Source organism: Podarcis liolepis, assembly GCF_965112155.1.
Source record: "Podarcis liolepis genome assembly, chromosome: 16".
NCBI lineage: Eukaryota > Metazoa > Chordata > Lepidosauria > Squamata > Lacertidae > Podarcis > Podarcis liolepis.
The window spans coordinates 28455050-28482199 of record NC_139567.1 but is presented as its reverse complement, the minus strand read 5'-3'; the positions used below and the strand labels follow the sequence as shown (position 1 = coordinate 28482199).

General features: G+C 44.3%; 1 protein-coding gene across 3 annotated transcripts in view; it reads left to right on the top strand.

The window, feature by feature from the left end:
• Positions 1-7615: 7615 nt before the first annotated feature.
• The window catches only part of FLI1 (Fli-1 proto-oncogene, ETS transcription factor), a 120535-nt gene continuing 101000 nt past the window's right edge, over positions 7616-27150 (top strand). The window contains exons 1-2 of one of the 3 annotated variants that reach the window (XM_083479331.1): positions 7616-7636; positions 11812-11892. In XM_083479331.1, coding sequence (XP_083335457.1) covers positions 7631-7636; positions 11812-11892 — 87 coding nt within the window. In that variant the 5' untranslated portion in view covers positions 7616-7630. Of the gene's footprint in view, positions 7637-8388; positions 8618-11811; positions 11920-27150 lie in introns of those variants that run through there. The other 2 variants (XM_083479330.1, XM_083479332.1) reach the window with 2 other exon arrangements.

Below are 27150 nucleotides of genomic sequence, written 5' to 3'. Positions count from 1 at the left end.
TTGTAGTCCAACAACATCTGGGGACCCACAGGTTGAGAACCACTGGGCTAGATCATTCCAGGGGTTTTATCTGGGAGCTGTAGGTGACAAGGTGGTGGTCTGACAATGAGTCATACATTCCTGGTAGGCTGGGTGGTTCAGTGGGACTCTTGCCCCAGTCTGCAGCTTGGTTTCCTGAATTTATCTTGCCCAACAGATTTCCCTTCACTGCTTGCAGACTCTCACTCCTGCAGGCTCACACACCTTTCCAATCCATCTGAAGAGCCCATCTGGGTTCACAGCTGGCTGTCAATGAAAGGAGCAGGAGATAAGAAGCTGGGCTATGTTTACGTTTCCTTAACTTATCCTGCTTGCTGGAATATATATATTTCCCCACTCTGAAAAAAATGCATTGCTCAAGGAAAGGAAAATGTGAGTGTCCTGTTGGAGCAGGAATGAAAGGCCAAATATGCAAGCAGGAAAAGGCATTGGAGATGAGCAGGGATGAGAAATGAAATGAGGAAAGAGGAGACAGAGGAAGAATGGTTGAGAGAGATCTCAAGGTAATAGCTACCTGTAGCTCACAAAATTTCTTCATCTGCCGCATGAACCCAGGTTGAGGCATTTAAGCAGAGTCTGAGTGGTTGTCCATCCAGCAATGATGCTCTCTTTGCAAGATTCCTTCATTGAGCAGGCAGGAACTTCGGAAGCTGCCTCCATTGGTCCAGCCAGCTCAATACACCTATACAGACTGGCAGCAGCACTTTGGGGTTTCTAATGGGGTCTCTCTTACATGGCATCCTACAATGCCATGTAGGATTGACCCTGGAGCCTTCTGCATGAAAAGCAGGTACTTTTCCACTGAGGTGTGATGGCCCTCCCCCCAAAGGCAATTGGACTAGGAGACCCCAAGGAACCTTCCAGCTCTAAAATTCAATGGGTTGCATCCAGCGTAGCACTAGGCTAAGGGCACTTAGGAGGATGCTTGTTCTGCTGGTGAAATGTTTTGCACAAGTGGGATGTTGCTGTGCAAGAAGATGCATAAGCGCATTGCTGGTCACTTTGTTGTGTAATGGATGGCGCAATCTGTTGCGCAATGAGTTTCTGGTAGGACAACTGAATAATAATAATAATAATAATAATAATAATAATAATAATAATCCACCCATCTCTGGGCTGCTTGCAACACATATTGAAACATAATGTAGCATCAAACATTAAAAACTTCCCGACACAGGGCTGCCCATTTGCTAGCTCAAGAGCCTTTGAGTCTGGGCACAGAGAACATAGTTAAACAATGGAACTCACTCCCCGAGGAGGCAGTGATGGCCTTCAAAGAAGATTAGACAACTTCATGGAGGAGAGGGCTATCGATAGTACTTCCTGATACTGGTGGGTTCCAGAAATGACCTAAATTTTATCCCTTGCATCCAGAAAGCAGAATTTGCTTGTCTGGGGCTTGACGTTGGTCTTTATGGCTCTTGCTCAAGCCATACATTGTTAAGTTTATATTGACCTATTTGTGTTTGTAATTCATCCGAAAGCAACCCCAGGGTTGGGGTATCAAGTAACCCTTTGCCTCAGTAGCCCCCGTGATGGCTGTAATCAAACACAGCTGGGGCTCCTAGAGCAGACCCCAGCTTCTTACAATAGTGTGCAGTGCACAGAACTGGCATCGGCTAGGATCTGTTTTCTCATAAGGTAGCAAGTGATTTGAAAAACCCTGCGCCACTCTCCTTTTCCTTTCCATAACTTCCAAATGAATGGTTTGATTTGATAATTCTCCAGCGTGACAATAAGGCAGGGTGGGGGGAGCCTCAAGCCAATGTGGCCCTTGAGGACTCTCTGTCTGGCCTCTGAAATGCTCCCCAGGCAACAACCTTCCCTGGCCTTGCTTCACACTCGGAGCGTGCCTGTCTGGCTGGGATGTGTGCATGATGCTTGATTGTGCCATTTGGATGGAGAACAGAGAAGGGTGTGGGAGTGGATGTAGAAATGAGTCCACTGGACAAAGGTGAAAATGGACATTTGTTGCTCCTATAACCTGCTTTAAACATGCACAGCCTCAACATTTCAACACAGGGTGGTTACTCCAAGTTGAAAGGGACCTTAAGAACCATCTAGTCCCTGCAATGCAGTAATCACATCAAAAGAATTGCTGACAGATGGCCACACAACCTCAGTTTAGAAATCTCCAATGAAGGAGAGTCCACCACCTTCTGAGCTAGTCTGGGCTACTGTTGAACACCTCTTCCAATCAGAAAGTTCTTCCTAATTTTTAGTTGGGGTGTAGCCTAGAATTCTGCAGTAACATGCACCAGAATCTTGGCATGTTCTGATGATGCCATTCATGTGAACCAGCATTTAGAAACCTTAGCGAGGCTAAGACCGGTGTGAGTGTATAGTGAGCTGGGAAAACCCAGCTCTGGTGTGTAAATAAGGACCGGGCCCCTCACTTTGCCTTGGATTTGCCCTATCTGAAACACAACATCCACCACCAAACTTTAGTGTGAAGTCTGTTGCAGCTCAGGATACGTTTTGATGTTTCACCCAGGACGGTGTTCTTCAACCTTGGGTTGTTGTTGTTGAAATCCAACTTCCCTCATCCCCCACCAGCTTAGCTGATGGTCAGGCATGATGGGAGTTGTAGTTCGGGAAATGATCTATAATGAAATTAAAAAGGTCCTTAAATGGACATTTTTGAAAAAGCCAGAGGCCTTTCTCCTGGGCATGGTAGGCCAATTGGTGTCAAGGAAGGACAAAACATATTTTATGTATGCTACCACAGCGGCAAGAATTCTTCCGGCAAAGTATTGGAAGACGCAGCAGCTACCTACTCTGGAAGAATGGCAAGCGAAGGTGATCGAGTACATGGGAATGGCAGAGATGACCGGCAGAATCCGTGACCAGGGGAGAGAGACGGTGGAAGAAGACTGGAAGAAATTCAAAAAATATCTTAAAGACTGTTTGTAAAATTGATGATGGCTGAGATGTTATGGTTATAAGAAATAGAAAATTGCAGCGGTAAATCATAATTTTAAAGAATGCAAAACGAAAATGAGCGAATTAATTGAACGAAGGGTTGCTGAGAAAGGGTTAACATAAGGATGCAGAAAAAGGGAGGTACGGGGAAGTCCGGGAAATAAGGTGTATGAAAATAAGTTTAAGAAATTATACATGTTTATTTGTTTGTATGTCTTGTATGGTTTTGTTTTGTTATTTGTTTTATTATATGTTTGGAAAATTAATAAAAATTATTATAAAAAAAAAAAGATGGGAGTTGTAGTTCATCAGCATCCAGAGACGCAAGGAACTTACTTCCACCCAAGTGCACTTGGGCTCCTCTCTCAGGTGTCTATGGGCATCTTCCAGTGATGCCTGCCTGGTGATGGGGATGTTGAAATGTTGCTTACATACCAGTCACTTATGGTTTGTCAATGAACCCTGGAGATGGCAGGTTGCATTTGGGAGTTGTTTGGGGTACACAAAGCTCCTGTGAACGTTTTCTGCTGCTCCAGGGTGATTTCCCCCCTCCTTCCCTCCTTCTTTGCTTTGTTACTGGGCCTGCAGCTGTTTCCAATTTGCTTGCAATTTTCATCTGGGCTAGTAAAGCTCTGGGGATGACTTAAACTAGCCACATGGGGGATCTGGGCTCTGCTCGGAGGTTTGATTACAGAGACAGAAGAATTGTATACTTCAAGAAATGCATATATTCTTAAAATACTGCCCCACCCCCACAAACTTTTTATGTGTATCCTAGACCTCCCTTCCTTTCAGAATTGTTCATTTGGGAGGGTTGGTTTTATTTAGTATTCCAGTTTTAACTTGGTTAGAAACCCTACAAATGAGAAAATTGGTGAGATAAAAATCTGGGGTTGTATTTAAAACACACACACACACTTACCAATTAAAGGGGGTGATGTTTGTGTATATATATTTGCTTCTTGGGGTGGATGAAATGTTCAGTTCAGATAAATTGTTCTTTTCTGTTTGGTTTATCCAAGCTGCTGTCCTGTACCTTCTTACCTAGAGAGAAGCTAAACTTAACTTAATGGGACTGCCTTCTGAGTGGACATTTATAGGACTGTGCTGTCAAACCCGCCATTTTGGAGAAGCAACTGACTCTGACCTGGCGCCCTCCAGGTGTTGTTGAACTACAGCTACCATCATCCCTGAGCACTGAACATGCTGGCTGGAGCTGGTGGGCGTTGTAGTCTGAAACATTTGTGGCGGTGGGAGGGAATGGATTGGTGGAAGGCTTCGCTTAAGCAAAGGTTGGCATTCTTTAGGCTATTAAAATCAATGGACAAGTTTGCACTGGAACTTATGCATTTTGGTTTACACAGCAGTGAACTTGGCCCTGGATTAAAATGCAGTTACGCTCAGTGCAAAATTAAAAATCCAAGTACATGCACCATCCATCAGCATAGCTGTAAACTTTTCCCTTTTCTTGAGAGGAATCCTATTCAGAATAAGGGAATTTCCCTTTTAAAAAGGGGAACGTTGACAGCTATGTCCACCAGCAGTTTATTCCCAAGTCTTTTAGTCAGTGGCGTAGCGTGGGTTGTCAGCACCCGGGGCAAGGCAAGTAATTTGCACCCCCTAACCCGTGGATTTTAGCACTCGCGTCTCTTCCGCGCCCTCCCCCAGATGTTGCGCCCGGTGCGGCTGGCCCCCCCTGCACCCCCACGCTACGCCACTGCTTTTAGTAGAGCTAAAAGGTAAAGGTAAAGGGACCCCTGACCATTAGGTCCAGTCGTCTCTAGAGTAAATGTGCTGGCTGAATTTGCTTTAATCTTGTTCCTTAAAAAAACAAAAAATACTCAGATGTAAGTACTGTGAAGTTCAAAGATTCGCATTCTCAGGTTAAGAAACTGTCACCAACAAAATACTGAATCAAACCACTTCCTACATTTCAGTGAACAGAATTATGAAAATCTGTCATTTTAAGCTGCTGCTGTTGTTAAAACAGCAACAAACTCACAACGCAACCCTTCTAGGACTCTCTAAAGAGAAGATTTACTGCATTACTTTTCAGGCTGAGGCCTAAGAAATACAATTACTTGTGAGTCAATACAACTGAAATGGTGGTATATAGACTGTTCAAGTCTGCAAGTTACATGCCTTTGATATTCTTGGCTTTTTCTTTCCTTTTCTATTCTTGCAAGCTTGCAATGTTTACCTTGCCTGCAAAAATGGGTTTTCACGACAATCAGCCCATAATCTTCCCCCCCCCAACAAAGAAGAATAATAATCTCAAGAATGCCGACATTCAAAAATGCCTTTGCTTGTTCCAGAATGCACATTGAGGCACCATTGTTTTCTTTAGGAATTGTCAGGAATTCTGTCTGGTGGGGAGAGTGAATTGTATATAGACATGACTCCTGGGTTGCCCTTTCACCCTGCCACATTATACATATATATTAAGGAGGAAAATGTTTCAATATGTTAGACTTAGGCGTAAACCTGAAAGGGAAGAGATTTGCTGCTGGGGGTATTCTAAATACTTGGGGCAGGAGGTATTGTTTACACTAAACGAGGTCCCTTGCTACATAGTCTCTCTGTGGGCCTTATAAGAACATACATAAATAACTTTTTTAAAAAAATGCTGTCTTAAGTGACATTATTTAGAATTTAAACATGCAAATAAATCATGCTATCTTAGTCCATGTAAGGCTTTTGTTTTCCTTTACCACAGCAATCAGCCCAGGGTTGCCTTGACCAACCACTCTACTCCAAAGTAAACCTGCTTTCAATGGGACTTATTCCCAGGTTACGAGATGGGCTTTTCTGACAATTTTAATTTTTCTCATTTTCTCTGTCCTCCCACCCTACCACCAATCTAAAGTTTGGCTCCCTACATTTGCCAAATCAGTTTGCATTTTTTTATTTTTAAATCCTTTAAAATTGATCAGCATTTTGGTGCAAATATCTTCTAACATACACATTTTGGAATGCCTTTTTGCCTAATATACGGTACACATTTTTGGGAAGGCTGCTTCCTCTACTATAATGCCTGCTTGTCATTCATTTTTTGGACACCCTTTATCCTCGGATGTGCATTTTGCTGAAAGTTACCTGGCTGGAGAATCTCAGAGCAAAATCTGGAGAAGTTTGAATTTGAAAGGATGGCAGTTTTGATTCGTTTTGAATTTGAAAGGACGGCCGTTTGATTTGAAAGGGGAAATTATGTAGGTTGACCTTTATATGCACCCTGCCCCTTTCCTACTCTCAGGTAAGTGTGTCTAAGATTGCAGCCTTAACGCATATTTGAATAGATTACAGGCATATCCAAAGTCTGTTTCAAGGGCCTAATCCCCCCAAAAATCATTAAAAAAACTCAACAACCTCAATCCTAAAAAAAGTTCAACAACTTTGGTCAGCCCTCACACATGTTTACTTTGTTTGGGAACCCCTGGTATAGAAGATCAGTGAATATTTCGATGGCAAATTTGTTACCTTAGTCTGAGGTCTTGAAGGATTCTCTTTTTTGTGGTGGGGGAGGGGAAAGGTCTCCAGCAGCTCTGCTTCATTGGGGAGGTGTTAAGCCTCTTTGCACTCCCCCATTTGCACAAGTACATATCACTTGCTTGCACAATACCTGCCTGACAAGTGGTTGCCGTGTGTTTGATGAGGAGGTCAATATGCTGATGCTGGATCACGATTCCTTCACAAATCATCGCTTGATATGACAGCTATCAAGTAATGAATGCGTATGAGGGAAGCACGTTTCTCTGCTTCTCTCTCATGCACCCTCACTTGATGGCTCCAACCTCCAATACCCACAATGGTTCATTTCCCCCCCATTCCACTTTTAATTTGTATACCCCCCTCTCTATTTTACTAAACCCAAGGCGGCTGACAAGCTGAATGGCAGCATTTGTCCCCACAGTTGTAATATACCAATGAAGGGCTCGTTCACGCACAAATTGGTTTCGGGAACCAGGAGTGTATCTTCAGTTGGAACAACTGAAGGATTCAACCTGGAGGAAGTTGTATTTTAGTTTTGGTTAACTTGTCCCCTTTATTTACTTCAATGGGAAAGAGGAGGTCCGCTTCCACAGTGTCAGATCGTTGATCCCTTCAGGTCAGCAGTCTCTTGCTGAACCTCCGCTCACATAAGACTAAGACCAGTCTTCAAATCTCTGAAGGGCTGTCACATGACGGGGGGGGGGGGGATGAGATTTCAACTAAACATCAGGAAGAACTTTCTGATGGCATGAGCTGTTCAACAGTCGAATGAGCTACATTGGAAGGTGATGGACTCTCCTTCGTTGGAGGTTTCTCAGCAGAGGTTGGATGGTCATCTGTCAGGGATTCTCTAGCCATGTTTCCTGCACTGTAGGGGACAGGACTAGATGTTCTTTGGGGATCCCTTCCAATTCTGCAATCCTATGATTCCTTTGGGTTCATTCAGTCCATAACAAAGAGGAGTGGAATCTCCTTTAACATGTCCAACCAATACCCACCCCTAGATTTTTTAGGAACCAGATGAGAAACAGTTCTCTTTACCTGTGCTTTTAGTAGATTGCAAGTTGCTTTTGCTGCTTTTATTCCATCTGACTTTTCTGTGGTTTTATTCTGTATTTTAATGCAGTTGTAGTCTGCTTTTCCTGTTGCATATTCTGTTCAATAAGCTTCACTTTTGGCCATGTGGGTAAGTCATTTATGATTTGATTATATTTCTAATTCAGAAGATGTCTGGACGGTAGCCTTCTTAGATTAGCACTGAAAGTCATGTTTCAACCCCCTCCCCACACCCCTAAATAAACAAGAGACTTCTGAGCATGCACAGAGTTCTTTTACCTTCCCACCAAGTACGCAAAACTCACCCTCTCCCATCTAGAATTGGAGAGAAGGGCTTTCAGGTCACTCAGATTACACTTTACACAGAGGCTTGAGTTCCCAGCACATTTCCTTTTTGAACTTAAAAGTACTGCCTTCCTCCCAAACAAGTAAAAGTCCAAACCGAGGAATGATGATTTTAAGAGCTGGTATTTGGAGTGTCTTTCTTTTGAAGCGGGAGACCTAAAGCAGAACTTGAGCTCCACTCAGTGACGCTTTTTGGACTGGTTGCTCCAGTGGGTGGGTGGGTGTGTTTTCCCCTTCCCCAAAAGTTTTACAGTCTTGCATCTTTTTTTTTAAAAAAATAGGGTTTCTAGAAGATGAAAGCAGCTCCAGTCGAAGAGCAATCGACGGAGGCAAAAATGGTCACATTTGGCTGATTTATCAAAGGAGCAGCTGAAATATTGATAAGAGGTGACGCTGGGTGGCAGGCAGGAAACCCAATGAGAGGAGAGGAAGGGAGAGGGGTCTGGGAGTAGGGGAGAGAGCAAAAGGGGAAGGAGGCACTGGGACCCACAGCATTGCAGAAAACCCCCGAGGATGCCTGAGAGCTGATGCAGGCAGTCTGGAGAGTCTGGGAAGAGAAGGACCCTTTTCATCTTCTCTACAGCCTCTGATGCAGCCAGGTTAATCTCCTTCCCGCAGAAAAGAGCTCTGTGTTGCCTTCGTAGCAGAGGGTTATGTTGGACCACCAGACTGGGGGAGACTTTGCTTAATTTTCTCCGTCACCTTGGATCTTTACAACTTGGCCTTCTTACTGGCAAGAGAGAAAGAGAGAGATCGTGCATAAAAGGTGAGGTTTTAAAAATATTTTAAAGTAAATACGTAAATGAAATCTGCAATGCAAATAAAGGATTTTAAAAGTTTGCCTTGTAAACGGAGGGCTGTGTTTTGCGTGGACTGGAAACATTGCCGGAGCACCACCACCCGCTGTTCCTTTTCCAGGGTGGTTTCTCTCAATGCCAAAAGTTTTATATCGAAATTTAAGAGGAGTTCTGGAAGCAATTCTGCTCGCAGCAGAGAAGATTTCCCATCTGAGAAAGATAATTTGAAGGTGGTGAACCCCTTCCTGACCTCTGAAAACGAACTGGCCAAGGGAAATTATATTGCTCCTTAAGTCAGAGGCTTTTCAGCCCCTTCCTTATAGTTAAAAAAAAAAATGAGATGTAAAAAAAATTGGAATGTTTAAAGGAAGGAACCGTTTAGAGTCAATCGTCCTTTTGTGCTAGCTGGCTGAACAACAAATGTATATTCTACATTATTTGAACTTTTCTTTTTAATAGTAGATGTTTTAGCAAAAAAATCAAAGGCTTTGGAGAAGAATAGAGATGTTTTCAAAAGGAAGGTCAGGGGATGGAATTCAGGATTTCTCCTTCCGAGAAGTTCTCCTGCTCAGGGTCCCAGTGAAATGAACGGGAGCGCTTGCTCCGGTCCAGCAAACCGGAGGACGGTTCAGCGGGGGTTGCACAATGTCGCTTCTCCCGTTGTTGGATTGTGTCCTAAAGCTGCAAAGGCAGCAGAGACGCAACCGAAGAGCTTCAGTATCGACTGCCGGATTTGACACACAACGTCGGTCCTGCATTGTGTGGGCTGCATTTTGATTTATTTCTTTTTGCCAGTACCATTCACAAAAACAGCAAACATGAAACTTTGCACGAATACCTACCCCCTTCCCCGCCCTCGACACCACCCTTGCACCGTGAAACACACACCTCCAAATGCAACATTCATCTTGGCGATTTTTAATCCCAGGTAGTTGTAGAAAATCAATATCGTTTGCATTTCAAAATGCCTAAAAGCTGCGGGTGGATGGGGGACGCGGCAAAGATCTTGGATGAACTTTGTCGTACTCCAGGAATTGTGCGCTCAGGGTACAATCTTAAAAGAGAAAGTAAGTTTGGCTGCATTTGACAGAATTTACTTCCGAGTAAACATGCTTAGGGCTGTTCTGTCAGTAGCTCAAACATAAGGCAAAAAGTTTACTCATTCCTATTTAATAACAATTAATATTTTATTATTTATACCCGGCCCACCTGGCTGGGTTTCCTTTGCCACTCTGATGCAGGAAGTTCCCCCTTAATTTTAGAAGCACTTTGAAAAAAAGGAGTTGGTTCTCTCCCATCTTGGTTACTAGGTAGGCGTGAAATGAACCAATCCTTCTGATAATCCATATTTGTGTGGGTGTGGGTGTGTTTGCGTGTGGGTGTGTGATCCTAACCTGTTAATAGCTGTGTGGGACTCTCCAAACAAAGCAGCACTCCAATCCAAAAGACATGGCTTGGTAATGATTTCCACTGAAACCAATACTTATTCCTAGCAATGTAATAAAACTACTGTACACTGAATAAACTAATGACACGCACCACTTTAGCTGAGCACCGATGACATTTTCTTCCGTCTCTCTGAAATTCTCTCCGCCTTATACATCGAGATCTTATCAATGGGACCTGCTCCCGAGGAAGCAGTATATGGATCGCTGCTCCCTTGAATCCTGCAACCAGTTCCTCCATAAAACTCTTCACGGTGACGTCGCATTTAAGTTGCAGTGAAAGTGGTTCCGTATAAACAACCCATTATTTTGACATCAGATATAACACGGGCTGCCTGTTCCTTGCAGTGTTGATAACCCCCGCCCAAAAGTATTTCCATGACCAAACACAGCTGTAGCTGCAAACGACTGCAGAGTGCTTTTCTGTCCCAAAATCAGTCGTGAGGAATAACTTCATTTGCTTAACCAGTTCCCACTCGCATGATCCTACACATCCATGGCCAGAAGCACCCCTGTCTGTCACTCGTGTTATCAGTGATCCTTATCAGGCACGACGTGGAATAGCGGGTCCGCAAAAGGACCATTTGGGAAGATTTGTGTCTCCGCACTGAGGACTTGGGCTTGTTGGGAAATGAGCATCGTTGATTCCTGACTTCTAAAAGATAGTGGCTGAGTGTGGCTATGTCAGCTGTCTCCCTTGCAATCTGAGGACGAAATTCACCCCAAGTTAAACACTTCCAAACCCACTGATTTGTATGGGAGAGAGTTAAGCACATGTTAAGCTCATTGACCTCAACGGGACTTTTAAGGACTTGGCTTTGATTGGCTGGTAGCCCAAACTTAAATACACCAAGACCCATAGCATTTATTTACTGCTGATATATTTGGTTGTGCATGCAAGTGCGAAGTGTGTAATGATCAGTAGAAATAAATAATCTGAGACTATTCGTTTTACTACTGAGGGGGCTTTGCTGTGAACACACTAGGTTCTGTTCCCTTGCCTTATTAGAAATCATGTTAACAGTTTATTAAAAGCTATTAATGATGACATCATGATGTCATAAAGGTTGACCCGCAGAAAAAGTATGCGAGACAGCAGGAGCCCCTTGGCTGGCCAGCTACTTGTTCAACCAGCAGAGCTGACATTAAGAAACTGGGTTTCTTTGTTCTTTTTGGTGACAGGTTCTGCTTCCTAATATATGACTTGCACAGCATTGATTTGTTTATTAATGGGCAATACACACCCCCTCAAATCAACAAGGTTTGTGCAAACCACATTAAGGACTGCAAAGAGTTAGCATGTGCTATTCTGAAAATAGGAACTTAGTACATTTGCATTTCATTTTGCAAAATAAAAAACAAAAAAACCCCACACCTTCCAATTTGGATGTTAATGCCTAGCCAGTCTCAGCCTAAATATTCAAAAGTTTATTTTAATTATGAATTGTTGATGTGGAAATTGAGTGCAATTATCTAGTGCAAAGTTTTCCACCTTCTCTGCCCTCCCTATTCTCCTGGCCCCTTCAAAAGAGACGCTGCAAAATGGATAAGTGTTATTATTTCATGTGGTTTCCCCAAAATTGTTCTTTCTTCTGACATATAAACCTGGATTAAAACCTGCTCAAACTGTATCTCAACTTGCTGGTTTTTATTATAAAAATCGAACAGGTTTGTGTTTGGGAATTTTTTTAAATAAAAAAATTACATTACTCTTCCAGGCCAACTTTGGGGCTGTTTCAAACATCTCTGTACAGATAAGGATGTTCCAGACGGTACCAGACACTTCGTCTTACGTCAAGGTAAGACATGACAGCATCTTTAAACAGGTAATGTCAAACATTTACAATCCTCCCATTTACAACCCCCTCCCTCTATTCAGTAAACCACATGTGTTAGTTTCAAGGTGAGACTTGAGCCTCCGTGACAATGGCTGAGTTTAGGGAAGCTTCCTGAAAAATTCCTTGCATCAGCTGTTTAATGCAGAGATGTTTACAGGAGTCAGTTGGGGTTTCCTGACATACCGTATATCATATTCATCCTTTTGCCTTGTGGGAGTCTAACTAAGTAGTCCTATAAGGTAATGTACTGATGAATAAATAGAACCTTGTTCCAAGATTATTAAACAGCAGCCTGTTGCTCAGATTTACATATACTGCATAATATACATGCTTCCCCAAATGGTATCAAGTCTAGAATCTAAATTTGGTGCAATGATGGGAAATGTTCTTGTCGCCTTTGGGGTTGCACTAACAAATTTCCCATCTTTATGACAGGTGCTAAGGGGGCCCTTTGCCATAGCAAAGCTTACGGGAAGATTAAGAAATCAAGAAGTGATTCTTTAACGAAGAATGGGGGAGATACAGTACATGGATTATCTGAAAAAATACTGTAAACAATTAAATACATTAGCAGGATTAATTTAAAATCTAGCACTTAAGAGGTGATTTTGGAAGAAATATAGAGAGTAATAAACAAAAGGAGTTAAGGAGGAGGTGCAGTTTTGAAAATGTTTGTATAAGAAACCAAGGAAGGGGAGGAGGGAAGTCTAAACAGCTATGTATGTATTTGATGATTATTGTTAATTTGAAAAAATGAGAAATAATATTTATATATATATATATATGTATAAGGAGGGCTTTTATATAGAAGTAGTAAATAGCTCGACGCAGCATGCGGCCACCGCCATGCAAAAGATAAATTCCATGTTAGGCATCATGGTGAAAGGAATTGAAAAGAACACTTACCAGGATCATAATGCCATTATACAAATCTATGGTGCGACCACATTTGGAAGACTACAGTTCTGGTTATCTCCCCTCAGGAAGGATATTGTAGAGTTAGGAAGAGTTCAGAAAAAGGCAACCAGAATGATCATAGGGATGGAGTGGCTCCCCTATGAAGAAAGGTTGCTGTATTTGGGACTTTTTGGTTTAGAGAAAAGGCAAGTAAGAGGTGATATGACAGAAGTTTCCAAAATCATGCATGGCACGGAGAGAGAGAGAGGTTAGAGGCAAGATTTTCTCCATCTCATAACATTAGAACTTGTGAACAGCCAATGAAGTTGAAGGTTGAAAGATTCAGGACAGAGAAAATAAATTCCTTCACACGGCGCAAAGTTAAACTGTGGAACTCACTGCCACAGGAGACAGTGCCGGCCACTAACTTGGATGGTTTTAAAAGAGGATTAGGCAAATTCATGGAGGAAGAGAGGGCTACCTGTGGCTGCTAGCCAGGATGGCTCAGCTTCTGAATGTCAGCTGTTGGTAACTGCAGGAGGGGAGAGTGCTCTTGAGCTTGTTCCCTGCTTGTGGGCTTCCCATAGTGGACACCTGGCTGCCCACTGTGAGGATGTTGAACTAGATGGACCATTGACCTGATTCAACAGGCTCATCTTATGTTATTTATGACAGCAGATGATGCGAAGAGGAGTTCCTTCTCTGAATCACAAACAAAGTACAGTGGTACCTTAGTTTAAGAACAGCTTGGTTTATGAACAACTTGGCTTAAGAACGCTGCAAACCCGGAAGGAGGTGTTTTGGTTTGTGAACTTTGCCTTGGAAGCAGAACATGTTTCGCTTCCTGTTGAGTGTGTTCCATTTGTAAATTGAGTCCCCCGCTGCTATGGGAAAGCACGCCTTGGTTTAAGAACGCTTTGGTTTAAGAACGGACTTCTGGAACGGATTAAGTTCGTAAACCAAGGTACCACTGTAGCTTGTTTTGTTTTACTTTTGCATTGAACTTCACTGTACAGTGAGAAATCTGGAGAATAGTTTTTATCAGGATCTCACTTGCCTGCCTTTTTTAGGCTGCTTGTCCTCATACATTGTGGGATCCAAGATTGCAGATCAGGATTTTTGGGTTTGTTTTTGTTAAGCTCATTTGAGCCCAGTATCATATTTTACATTATATATATGGGGTTTCCCCCGCCTCCCCAAAACAGTGCCGAAGAATGTAAACAAACCAGGCCTGCGACATCTGGATTACACATTTTAAACCAGCTTGCAGTCCGTACAAGAATTTAACATGCAGGCTGCTGCTACTTTCCTTGTCTGAAAAAGTGGAGGTGGAGGAGGAGGCTGTGATAAAACCAGTATCTGATGCAGAATTTGCCCTTTCCCTTTTTGCCAGGCTGGGATCTGATCTTCACAACATGGTTCCTTATAAACATGAAAATCAATAACATCCAAAGACAGAGACCCCACAGAGTTGAGACAGTCTTATCCCCTATGGAGCAGGATCCTATGCATGATTACTTGGAAGTCCCATTAGAGTTGAAGGGAGTTTGGGATGGGGGAGGAATTTGACCCAATTCGCATTTTAAAGCGAACCTATTTAATTAGCACTTTCCAAAACAATATGTGAACCCAAAACCGTCTTTTGAAGTTTGTAAACTGCCAAATATTGCAATGCAGTTTCACAGCCAAGTAATGTGTACTAAATATGCACATTTTAAAGGTAAAGGTAAAGGGACCCCTGACCATCAGGTCCAGTCGTGGCCGACTCTGGGGTTGCAGCGCTCATCTCACTTTATTGGCCAACGGAGCCGGCGTACAGCTTCTGGGTCACGTGGCCAACATGACTAAGCTGCTTCTGGTGAACCACAGCAGCGCACAGAAACGCCGTTTACCTTCCTGCAAGAGCGGTACCTATATATCTACTTGCAATTTGACGTGCTTTCGAACTGCTAGGTTAGCAGGAGCAGGGACCGAGCAACGGGAGCTCACCCCGCCGTGGGGATTTGAACCACTGACCTTCTGATCGGGAAGTCATAGGCTCTGTGGTTTAACCCACAGCACCACCCGCATCCCTCTAAAATACAAAATACATAAAAATCCTTCTAAAATACAAATCCCTCTAAAATACTAAATACATAAAAAGGCACATATTAGTGAAAGCAAGATGAAAAAAATGCATTGTATTAGGAGAAATGACCTTGTAAACAAGGTATATAGGAGAATTTCACACTAAAACGCTGGTGAATATTCATGAGGACTTAAAAAATAATAATTCACAAATTGATGTAGAAACAGGTAGGACTGAACCGAGAGAAAGTGAAATTGACAGATTTGCTGGTCCTTGGAGCAAGGGCCTGCGCTTTGCATGCAGATGGTCCCAGCTATTTCTGGCGTCAAAACGTGTAATGCTGCCAAAATCTGTATTTCCTGGCTCCAGAATGCAAACCTCTGTAGGCTCATAATGCTTTCCTCAGTATGGGGTGAGAGTTGTGACTCTGGTGTCCTTCTCCAGACAGGATGCCTTCCATCCACGCCTGCTCCTACTTAAATTTGTTGCTGCTCCATAGGCAGTGGAAAGAGGGAGGAAGGGAAGCCTATGTCCCCTCCGCTCCCCCTCTGAGAAATAGAATTTATCCATTCACATGCATTGGTAGCACTGGGAAAATCACATTTTCTGCCTGACATGCAGCTGAAGCAGCAATCTGGGGATGGGGCTGTAATAATAATAATAATAATAATAATAATAATAATAATAATAATAATGTTTAGGGAAGTTTTAATGTTTGATGCATTACTGTATTTTAATATTTTGTTGGAAGCCGCCCAGAGTGGATTGGGAGGCCCAGCCAGAGGGGCGGGGTATAAATGATAAATTATTATTATTATTATTATTATTATTATTATTATTATTATTATTATTATCACCCTGCCCATCTGGCTGAAAGAAAAAAAGAGGTGGACTGGGAGTCAATTAGACCAGGAGAGCAGGAAGAGCACTTAAAACTTCCTGGTGCAGGATTGGAGGAAGGGATTGGACCATATTGCGCTTCTTATGACATCATTGGGGGAAAGACATAACTTTTCTGTAATCCAGATCGGAAATAACTGTAAACTATTTTCCAGGTTTGGAGAAACAGTTCTGGTTCTTCCTGAGCCTTCCATCATGATGGGGGCATCCTTCCAGTCACTAATTTTAGATCTCAAGTAGAAGAGCTGCTTTGACTTGGTGGAAGGCAGACATGCTTAATCCATTTGCAAGGAGAGACTTGCAAAAAGCCAATGCTGAATGCCAAGAATTCATGCCCAGATCTTATCAGCCTCACCCATCCTCCTCCATTTCCTTCTGCTCTTGCTTCTCCTGGCTCCGAAGAATCCCGTCTTCATACCGAAGCTTCATCTCAAGCAGGCATAGGGTGTCAAGCGCGGTCTGCCAGTTGTTTAGAAAGGGACTTCCTGGGGAAATTGAAGTACTATAGGCATTGCAACTTACACAGGGGTTATGTAACTTACGTTCTGGGGGTTCATGAGAAAATAAAATTGTGCAAAGTCAGGAAGACTCCTGGAACTGCACCTGTGTTGACTATCCCTACTTTCCCAGGTTCTGGGAAGGTTGCGCAAGACCCTTGGAAGTCTGTGGGAAGCTCTCATGACATCTTGCAGGAGCCTACCACAGCCTTCAAGAGGTCTTGCATGACCTCCCCAGACCGCTGTAAGCAAGGCTCATTCCATGGCAGGAAAATCCAGTGCCAAAAGAGCTTTGTAAGCCCTCTTGCCTTGCTTACTGGGCTCTGGGAAGGTTGCAAGAGATCTCTGACTGTCCCTTCCCTTCCCTTCATTTATTTATTTCCTCACCATTCACACAAAGCTGCAATTGCATATGTAAAAAGGTAAAGGGACCCCTGACCATTAGGTCCAGTCGTGACCGACTCTGGGGTTGTGGCGCTCATCTCGCTTTATTGGCCGAGGGAGCCGGCGTACAGCTTCCGGGTCATGTGGCCAGCATGGCTAAGCTGCTTCTGGCAAACCAGAGCACCGCACGGAAACACTGTTTACCTTCCCGCCAGAGTGGTACCTATTTATCTACTTGCACTCTGGCGTGCTTTCGAACTGCTAGGTGGGCAGGAGCAGGGACAGAGAAATGGGAGCTCAGCCCATCACAGGGATTTGAACCTCCGACCTTCTGATTGGCAAGTCCTAGGCTCTGTGGTTTAACCCACAGCGCCACCCACGTCCCCGCAATCGCATATGTAGATCATGTGTAAGTTGTGGATATACTGTACATATTTAAACTACTGAATCAAACTGCTTCCCTTGCCCCCAGATAGGCTTGGCAACAGGGGTTCTACTTGAGGCTACTGTGGGACTGCTGAGTCTGTAATGGGACTCAGATGAGGTGTCTGAAAAACCAGAGAGCTGTTGTTGCCAGCTTCTGCATAGAAGATACTGGAAGAGATGGACCAAGAGTTTGACCAGGTGCAACCCCCCTCTTCCTAAATTGACTGCATCGCAGCAGTTGGGTGAAAAAAAGAAAAGAGCATCAATTTGACTATAAGATGGCCACATACAATGATGGTAATTGGGATGGAGGGGAAGGTGTTTCATGGAAATAATAATAATGACCTCCTGTGAATCATGCCCTCCCACTTTGGAGGCTATTAAGAGGGTCCTGCAAAACGATATGAAAATATTCACCTGTCCGTAGTAATGACGAGATGCATGACCATCTCTGATTTGCCATCATGATGTCACCCTCCAACAGGTAGCCAGAACTGTTTGTGACATCATCATCCCTCTGGCTATGTGATCTCTGATTGGTTAGGTCATGTAGCCAGAAAAAAGAAGAAAGCCTTTTTGAATACAAAATGGATATGGATTGAAGTGGTGTAAGCAAATGTTTGGCTTTGCTTTGGGACCCACTTGATACATTTTTTTGTAGGAAGGGGGAACCTTTTTCAACCTGAGAGCCTCGTTCCCTTCTGGGCAGTCTTCCAGGGCTCACGTATCCATGGTGGGTGGAGCCAGAGACAAAAGTAGGTGGGGCAATGAATATGAAAGTTACTCTTGTACAGCAGGCTAGCTTATTACACTCAAACAGCCCCCTCTGTCCTCCAGGCAGACAAGCAAGAGGCATGATCAGAGTTCAAGGACACATCCCAGCCAAGCAAAAATATGTGGGGGCAAGGTCAGTGAAGGATGTGGCCTGGGGAGCATCCCAGGGGCCAGATAGACAGGTTTGGAGGGCCACATTCAGGGTCTAAGATTCCCCACCCATGTTTTACTGAATGATGGCCATTGCATTAGGGGTTGATACCAAGTTAGAAGTTTTATTTCCATGTTGCATATTGAAAATGCTGCAATTTGGGGGATGCATTTTGGCTGTTCTTTGAGATTCAGAATTAGCTGCATCGTATTTCAGTTTGAAACAGCCTAGGATCCTGCAGGAAAGTGAAATGAGCTATTATTGCATGTCAACAACACTCCAGAGGTGCAATATGAATGCTTAAAGATGATGATGTTTTAGGAAGGCCTTTGGGGTTGATATGGGAATTCAAGCTGGCCAGACTGTTGTCATCTCTCTGTTGCGTAGATAAAATATTATGGCCACGCATTGGCCAGGATCCAAAGGCCTGTGTGACTAGTTCTGTGTGCTCAAGTGAGGAGGAAGAGGGTGGGCTTGTGCTTCTAGCGCAACAGAACCTCATGGCTCAGGGTAGAGGGGCTTTTAATAGTGAAAGGAACTTCCAAAGCAATTTGTAATGATGTAGGGGGAGATTTGCTGTGTGAAGATGTGTATGTGCTACCAATCCGACCGACTATACCCAAGCTCCCAAGAGCACATAAAACAGCTCTTTGCGCCTGTAAATGAGTGCCAGGTGACAATTTTGAATCATCTGTATATATAGACATCTCTTGATCTACAGTAGAGGAGGCTGGTCCATCAGGGCAAATGGGGCAGTGCCCCACCGTCATGGTCTGGCTGGACACAGGAATGGTGAGAGGCACCAGCTGGAGAACCCCCAAGGGAAGAAGGCTGAGAGCCTGGGGATTGGTGGTGGGACAACGATGGGTGGTCAGAGGGACGAGACTGGAAGGAGTTGGTGTCGGAAGCAGAAAAGGGAACAGGATTTAGTGAGAAGGGAGAGTTTGTGGCAGAGAGAAGTCCAGAATCAGAAGTGGAAGCAGGAGAAGAAGGACACCAAGAGCCAGAGATAATTCAGGCTGGTGAAGATGCCAGAGTGTCTTCTCCTCCTGCTGCAACCAGCTCCCTTCCCGCTGGTCTCCCAGGACCAGGAGAGGCATGAAGCAGGAGGAGCAAAAGCAGGCACATGGCATACTCTCAGATTGCTTGGGAAAGACCCGGGAGAGGAGGAGACTTAGGCAGCTGTGGGCAAGTGAGCACCTTTAGTCCCCACAACTGCCTCATAGAGGCAAGACCTATAGAAGAAGAGTTGCTGTGCTCATTAGGCCTGGCAGTACTGAGAGATCTTCTTTCTTCTAATAAAGGGTTAAGTTCACTTCCTCTGTGTGATTTATTGCTGGCTTGCTCCAGACACCCACCTACTTTAGCCTGCCCTCAGTCAGCAGTCAGCTCCACCTGTGTGCTGGTCCCATGGGTTAACCGCGAGGCGAGGTCCGAGTCCAGTCCAAGGTCAAGGGTGCAGTATGGAGGTAGTCCATCAAAGCTGGAGCTGGGTGCAAGGCAGGGAGTCAGGTGAGGTCAGGAGCTCCGGCAGGAAAGCAGGCCGTGTGCAGGCAGGAACTGGCTACCAACAATGTTGCTCCCACAACTTGGGACTGGAGCTGGCTGGCTTTTATCTGCCCCGAGCCATAGGGCGGCCCCGGTCCTAAGGTGACTCGCCTGGAGGTGAGCACTCCTCCTGCGGGAACTTAGTTCCCTCCGCCTCTCTGCCCTGAGCCTCTGCAGCTCAGGAGAGGCTGGAGGGTTACCGGACCCAGAGGCAACCTCCTCTTCCCCTGACGGGGCTGAGAGTGGTGCACCTGCAGGCAGTGGGTCCTCCATCACCTCAGGGGCCAGAGCAGACTCAGCTGGTGCCTGCACCTGAGGATCCAGCACAGGTGAGGACCCTTCAGGCTCAAGCCCCAGCCCCGGCTCAGCTGGTTCTGGGGGCGGGGAATCCTGTGCAGGCTGGGATCCCTCAGGTTCAGCATCCGAGTCCGAATCCCAGGCCATCACAACCTGCCTACCTTCTCACATCCATCTAATCCAGAGAGTGGACTTGCCTGCCAGCTTCCTCCTCCTCTTTAGCCTCAAAGTTTCCCTTCTACAACCCAGCAGGGCAGAGGAGAGCCTGAGAGAGAAGGGCATTTGCTCTCCTACAGTTGGTACCCACCTACAATGGGATGTAGGGGTGGGGGTGGGGAATCAGTTCAGGCTGCTTTTTAACGTGAATCTACCTAATTTGTACTTCCCAAACAATGTATGGACCAAATTGCAATTATTTTTCAAAATTCATTTTTTTCCTCCAAATTTTGCATTTAAGATCCTGGCTCACTCTGAATCTTGACATTTAGGTTGGGTCACAACTTGGTCTTTGTTCTCTGCCTGTAAAATGGGAGGAAATTGTGAAAAGGGATGAAATGAGGTTCAGAGGATGCTGTGCTGCAGATGTAATTTTTGAGAAGGAATGACCAACGTTACTCAGATCTAAACAGGTCCCTTTCAAAATCCCCTGTGTCTGAAAGGTGTGCAAAGTGGGCAACTTTGTGTGTTTCTACCAAGCTTGAGAAAGGACCTGTTTGCCATCTGAATGAATTCAGTGCGCAATTTCTTGCTTTTTCAAAAATGGGTTTTCATACAGCCATAATGTTTTTGGTCTCTCACAAAGAAGCACATTCATGGAGGGTGAATGGAAACAATATTTGGCTTGTTCTTGGCATTGGCCTGTCTGGAAGGTTTGCAAAGCCAGAGAGAGAGAGAGAGAGAGAGAGAGAGAGAGAGAGAGAGAGAGAGAATGAATTGTTGATAGCTAAAAACATCAATGTTTTCACTAGACAGAAAACAATTACAACTGCTGACAAATTGTGACACTTCCATCTTATCAGTTTTGTGCTCTGTCATGTCATGCAGTAACAATGGATAGTAGAGAGAACTTCTGCCTAAGTAGCAAAACGACTGCACAACGGAGCAATTCATTTCCATGTACTCTTATTACATTTCTATCCTGTGTTTCCTTCCATTGGTTGTACATGATTCTCCCCATTTTATCTTCACAAAAACTGTGCAAAGTAGGTCAAGCAGAGAGATGGTGAATGGTCCCAGGGCAACACAGCAAGCTGCATGGCTGAGTGGGGAATTTGAACACTGGACTCCCAGGCATGGGCATAGCTGGAGGGGCACCTGCCCCCTAGATAAAGTAAAACAATAGAAATACTTAACTAACTGACCAATCATGTCAGTTCTGCCTCTCCTAACAAAAACCCTGCCTACACCCATGCCCCAGGTCCTAGTCTGTCTCCCTAACTGCTACACAACACAGGCAAAATGATGACTGGCTTGGTAATGGTGACTTTTCAGAGGACAGCATTTGCTACAGTTCTTTGATCATGGGTTCATGGTCAGGGTTGGTGTGAGACATTGTGCTGCCTGAGGCAGAAGAGCAAGAAGGATTGTCCCCAATGCACTTAGTGGGATACTTCTTTCAGTGGCAAAACATTTTGTGCAAGCCGAATGCTGCTTTCCATGAGCAGAACGTTGTTGCACAAGCAAACTCATAAGCAGGTTACAGATAACTATGCTGCAGAACAGATTGTGCACTGTGTGTTTCCATTAGCTCTGGATTCCTCTGTTGGGCAAAGCTGAAACTCACCTGTTCACGAGAGCAATAGCCCTTGCACTAGTAGACACAGAAAGCCTTAAATGGCTCAGGGCCGCAATAACGCAAGGATTGCCTCTCTCCATTTGAACCTACGCAAACACTGAGATCATCCTCTGAGCCCCTTCTTTGTGTGCCTCCCCCATGAGAGGTCTGGAGGATGGCAACATGAGAACAGGCCTTTTCTGCAGTGGCTCCCAATTTGTGCAATGCTCTCGCCAGGGTGGTTCGGCTGATGCCTTCATTATACACCTTTAGGCACCAGGCGAAAATGTTCCTCTTTGGCTATTTGACATCCAGTGCCCTTTTAAATGTGTGTGGAGGGGGGTGTTATTGGTTTGTTGTTGTATTGTATTATGGTTATTGGTTTGTATTATGTATTTTGTGGTTTTTATATTGTAATTTTATGTTGTGAACCACCCTGCAGATGAGGGATAGTATAATAATAATAATAATAATAATAATAATAATAATAATAATAGTTGGATAATTCCCACTGTCTCCCACACCACATGTGAAGGTATTTAGTACTCCAGTCTGGCCAAGTTATTTTGGAATCTGGGGCGGAAAGTCCCACAAGTTTTTCTCCCTTGGAATACAAATACAGTAGCAATACATTAAATAACTAACAAGTTACTGTCCTTTTATGAAACCCAAAATTCTCTGCCTAATGGTAGGGCTGGCTCTGCCCATGATTGTGGGAGAGCTGGGGGGAAATAAGAATCCTGTTCCTACATATCTCTTGCAGCTAGGGTTACACAGAGGCAGGGCAGAGGAAAGGACTGCCTCAGTAGGCCCAGTTTGGCCCAGGTGGATGCTGTCTGGGTTAAGCCAGGACCACCATTCCAAGAGATTTCAATGAAGCAATCTGACAGCACAGAACAGCACAGACTGCCATCAACAAAACTGCAGTATAGTAAAATCAGCAGCCACTAGGCCCTTGATCACCTTCAAAAACCTTCTCCTGACAGCAGAGGGAAATGGCAAAGGAATGGTATCCACAATATACAAAATACTGTTCCAAAACCCCACACACCCCCTTGATGCAAAGAACAATGGGAGCATAACATAGGCTATGAAATTAACCCCACCCAATGGACTAGAATGTGGTCTAAACCTCCCTTAAATCCATCTCAGCCAAAAGAAGGTAACTCACTCTGAAACTCACCTACAGGTGGTACTTAACACCACAGAAATTGGTGCTGATATACCCAGGAACCTCGCCAAAATGTTGGAGAGGCTGCACCTCCACAAGCACATACCTTCACGTGTGGTGGGAATGCCCTTAAATCCAACCCTTCTGGACAGTAGTCGGACAAGAGATATGCAAAATAACTAAACAGGTATTAGAACTCACCCCAGAACTGGCCCTACTGAACATCTTCCAAGACCACTCACATTATACAGAGCTTATAACCCCCCTACTCTCAGCAGCCAAAAGCCTCATAGCCAGACACTGGAGAGACCTGTCAGGAGTGAACATGGACCAGTGGTACCAAACTGTATGGGAAACAGCCTTACTAGAAAAGCTAACCCATAAACTGAAACTGACACAGGGACAAATAGAAGAGGACACCTTCACCCCAGTATGGCTCCCCTTTATCACATACACATCCCAACAAGACAACAACAAGAACCCATCACCAGCATACAAATCAATCTGGCTTACCTGAACCAACAAGCCCCCACCATCCCACATGCAAACAAACCCCACTGCAGCCAACCACAGACAACCAACCACACCCTGCCCCACACTACCTCTCACTACCAAGGAAATGTAAAAAACGAATAGAAAGAGAACCTACCCAGCTGATGCTGACTCAAAACCCCACATGTACACTGTGCAAAAGAATATAAGCCTCCCCACCCCACCCCCTCTTCTTCCCTAACCTTATACTGTACTCAACACTAATGCCTCACAACAAATGTAACTCATTTGTAAGAAAAACTGTACAACCTGAAAAAAGAGACAAGACATGAACTTTTGTAAACCAAGAAAATCTTTAATAAAATATTATCAGAGAAAAAACAAAACTGCAGTATGTCCCAATCTAAACAAGCTTCTCTCTGCCTGCCCTGGATACATCTCTAGTGCCTCTGTTTCTGGATTCTGTCTTTTTGTCACACTCTGCTGTGACCAAGATATGGAGCCCAGGGTGATGTTGTGCAGATGAAGCAAACTCCCTTTTTGATAGATCCCACTGGATTCTATAGGGGGAAATTAAGAAAAGGTTGCAAACAGCAAGACCTTCTAGAAGGGGCATAACCCACAATAAACCAGGGGTGGTATTCAACTCATTTTTACACAGAGTAGACCCACTAATTCTGAGTAAAAGTGTGTCACCAAGGGCAGCTCTCACCACCCCTGCAGTGTTTTCCTCCCACTCCAGGATGGAGGTAGTCAAATTGAGACTGAGTAGGGATCTGCTGTGGTAGATCCTTCTTGGTGGCATCTCTGTGTGTTACTTGGAGTAAGTCACAGTCCATCTGGAGGAAGGAGAAGATTGTAAAGCCTTCTTTTCTCCAGACCAATACAAGACTCTTCAGGGGGCCAGGGAAAGTCCTGTGCAATTTGCAAAGCTCCTTCTTCTGCCAACACAGCTGGTTCAATAAATGGTAAAACTTAAGGCTGCCCGACATGATTCTCATTCTTAGATCCACATCCACACTCCCTTCCTTAAGCCAAACATGTTGCTAAACTCCTGGCTTACAGTGCTTCAAGGGCTTGAGAGAGAGAAAAATACTCCTTATGCTCACTTACTTGGGTGTAAGCCCCACTGAACTCAGAGGGACTTACTTTTGAGTAGACATGTATGCATAGGATTGTGCAGTCAATCAGCAGCATAGATTAAAACATGTATTTTAGTTAACTTATTTAAAAAATAAAATATGTGCCAACCTTTTTAAACATTTGAATGAACCGTTTTCACACAGCTTTAAAATAAATCAGCAGCTTTTTTTCTCATCCTAGGACAATCTTCACCTTGTTATTTTAAATCATCATCAACTGCAATGAGTTATTTTTTAAAAAAAAAAAAATACTTAAAAGGTATCACTTGGAGTTAAAGAAAAGAGCAAAGTTATTTATCCTGGAAAATTCAACAGGCTGAAGCTGTTAAAAAGAAAACAGCTTAAAAAAAAAAGGCAAGAAAGCAAAATAGGCACAGGGGATCGGCTTTTACACTGCAAAAGTCTCTTGCTTTTCCAGACACCAGAATCCAAGTAACCAAATCCCCCTTCAGTTAATTCACTAACTCTGCTGACCTTCTAAAGGTTCCATTATTTCTGTGACTTATAGAAAAATGCACCTCTAAGAAAACAGACTTCAGCTCCTCTGCACATTTTGCAACCCAGACTGCCTCGCCACTTCTCCACCCCCCCCCCCGCCGCCTGCCCCCTTTCTCAGTAGGGGAGGGGGATGCTAGGGGAGGGCGTGGGGGAAGCCTTAAATCTTTCCTTCAAATCTCCAAATATATGAAGTCTGAGGAACAAATTCAAAGCAGGCACGGACGCCTGAAGAGAAGTTAGAGGGAGAAATATTCCGTTTCATTCAAGCGCATCAAGGGTCTAGCTGGAGTCTTGTTTGGCTAAGGTCAGACGAGACTGGGCTCTCCAATAAAAATAAATCTCAAATTAATTATGGCCTCAAGCGAGGGGCCAGACGTTTGGAGCTGGTGTGCTGCAGTCTGGTTTTGGGGAATTCGTTTTTTCTTCTTCTTCTTCTTCCTCCTCCTCTTCCTCCTCCCTCCTCCCGCAACCACTTTAAGTTTACAATATTGGAGCGAAATGGGGAAGAGAAAGCGTGGTTTCTTTTTTACATGTGGCCTTCCAGATGTGTATGGTGGACTCTTGGATCCCTTCGGCCTCAGCCAACATGACCCTCGGCCAGAGATTATGAGAGTCCAGCAACCTCTGGAAGGACACGGGCTCCCCATTCCTGGATTGGGGGGGCGTGTACCCAAAGAGAAATCCCTTATCTATTAAGAAAGAAAGAAAGAAAGAAAGAAAGAAAGAAAGAAAGAAAGAAAGAAAGAAAGAAAGAAAGAGTTTGAGATGACAAAACCTGAACTACAGCTCCAGCATGGAGTAAGAAAACTAATGATGTCAGTGCTTCTGAGCATGTGCAAAATTCCTACTTTGTTAGGACAACTGCTTGGCTGAGATATGTGTGCTGCTTTGGTTTTTTTTTGTCCTTGTTAATGCTAAAAACCTATGGAGGTGCTACTTCCCACCACCACGGGAGCCAACTCCTAGGGGCAACTCCAGCCTCCCCCATAAAATACTTGAGGGGGCTACTCCCCACAAAGTTGATGGGCATTGCCATTGAAGTGGTGTGAGTGTGTCACACGTTGTGTTTGATTATGTGCCCCCATATTTTATTCAAGTTGGCACCCCTGCCCCCCCAAAGGAATCTTATGCCTCTTAGCCAAGGCATACATCAATTTGCCCAAGGGCTCATTATCATTGCCATACCTGTATTTCCATATTGAGCAGGGTGTGTGGGTGTGGACTTGCCCTGCTGAATATCTGCCTGTTTCATAGCTGTTAAGGAAGAGTTAACAAACAAACAAACAAGCAAACAAACAAACAAACAAACAAACAAACAAACAAACAAAGGATTATTCTGTCTAGTTGTGCTGAAGACTGCAATTCAAACCTTGCCAACTTCAGCCGAAAGCAAGTCCCCAGTCTTTCTGGTCCTTAGCTTATGTCACTGCCTTGTTTGTGTGTGTGTGTGTGCGCGCGCGCAAGGTGTGGAATCCTGCCTATGTGAAAGATAATGAGAGGCTTTCCCTCAATCTGTGAATGAGCCAGGATCTCTCTCTGCTGCTGTCTGTTTGCATATCCAAGCCAAGTCGAAGAACTTCCAGTTCTTCTGGCAGCCTTGCATCCAGATCCTTCGCTCATCGGGGGTTGGCTGAAATGTCTAACTGACGTTCACTGCCCCCACCCCCCATAATGGTTTTAGGGGGACTGGATTGTGCAAGCAATGAATGTAATATATAACTTCTCTCCAAACTCCTTTGATTTCCGCACTGTTGACAGCTACATATTGTAAGCTCCTTGGGGGCGAGGACTTCTCACTCCCGCTTCTGTAACTGTAAAGCCTCCGGTCCGTTCACAATGCTCTATAATAATCATAATGCATGAGAAAGAGGACTCGCTAGGCTTCTTTTTAAGCCAGATCGGATAGGTAAAGGGAGACTTCCCGGAAGAGTGGAGCCCGAAGCAAGTCTCATTTGAATCTACGGGGATTTCTATCTTACATGCATAGAATAGAATTTCAGCCTGGGTAATCAGTAGCTTATACGTGGAGCAGCGGTATAGATGCACAAAATGTCACTGCAAAAACGATAATTCTGTAGAATGGCCAGCATTTTGCATAGTTACTTGGGAGCAGATTTCTGCTGCAGTCAATGGAACTTAGTTCCAAAGAATTCGGATCCTGCGCATTTTTGCCACGATGTTCTACGGAGTTCCAAGTAAG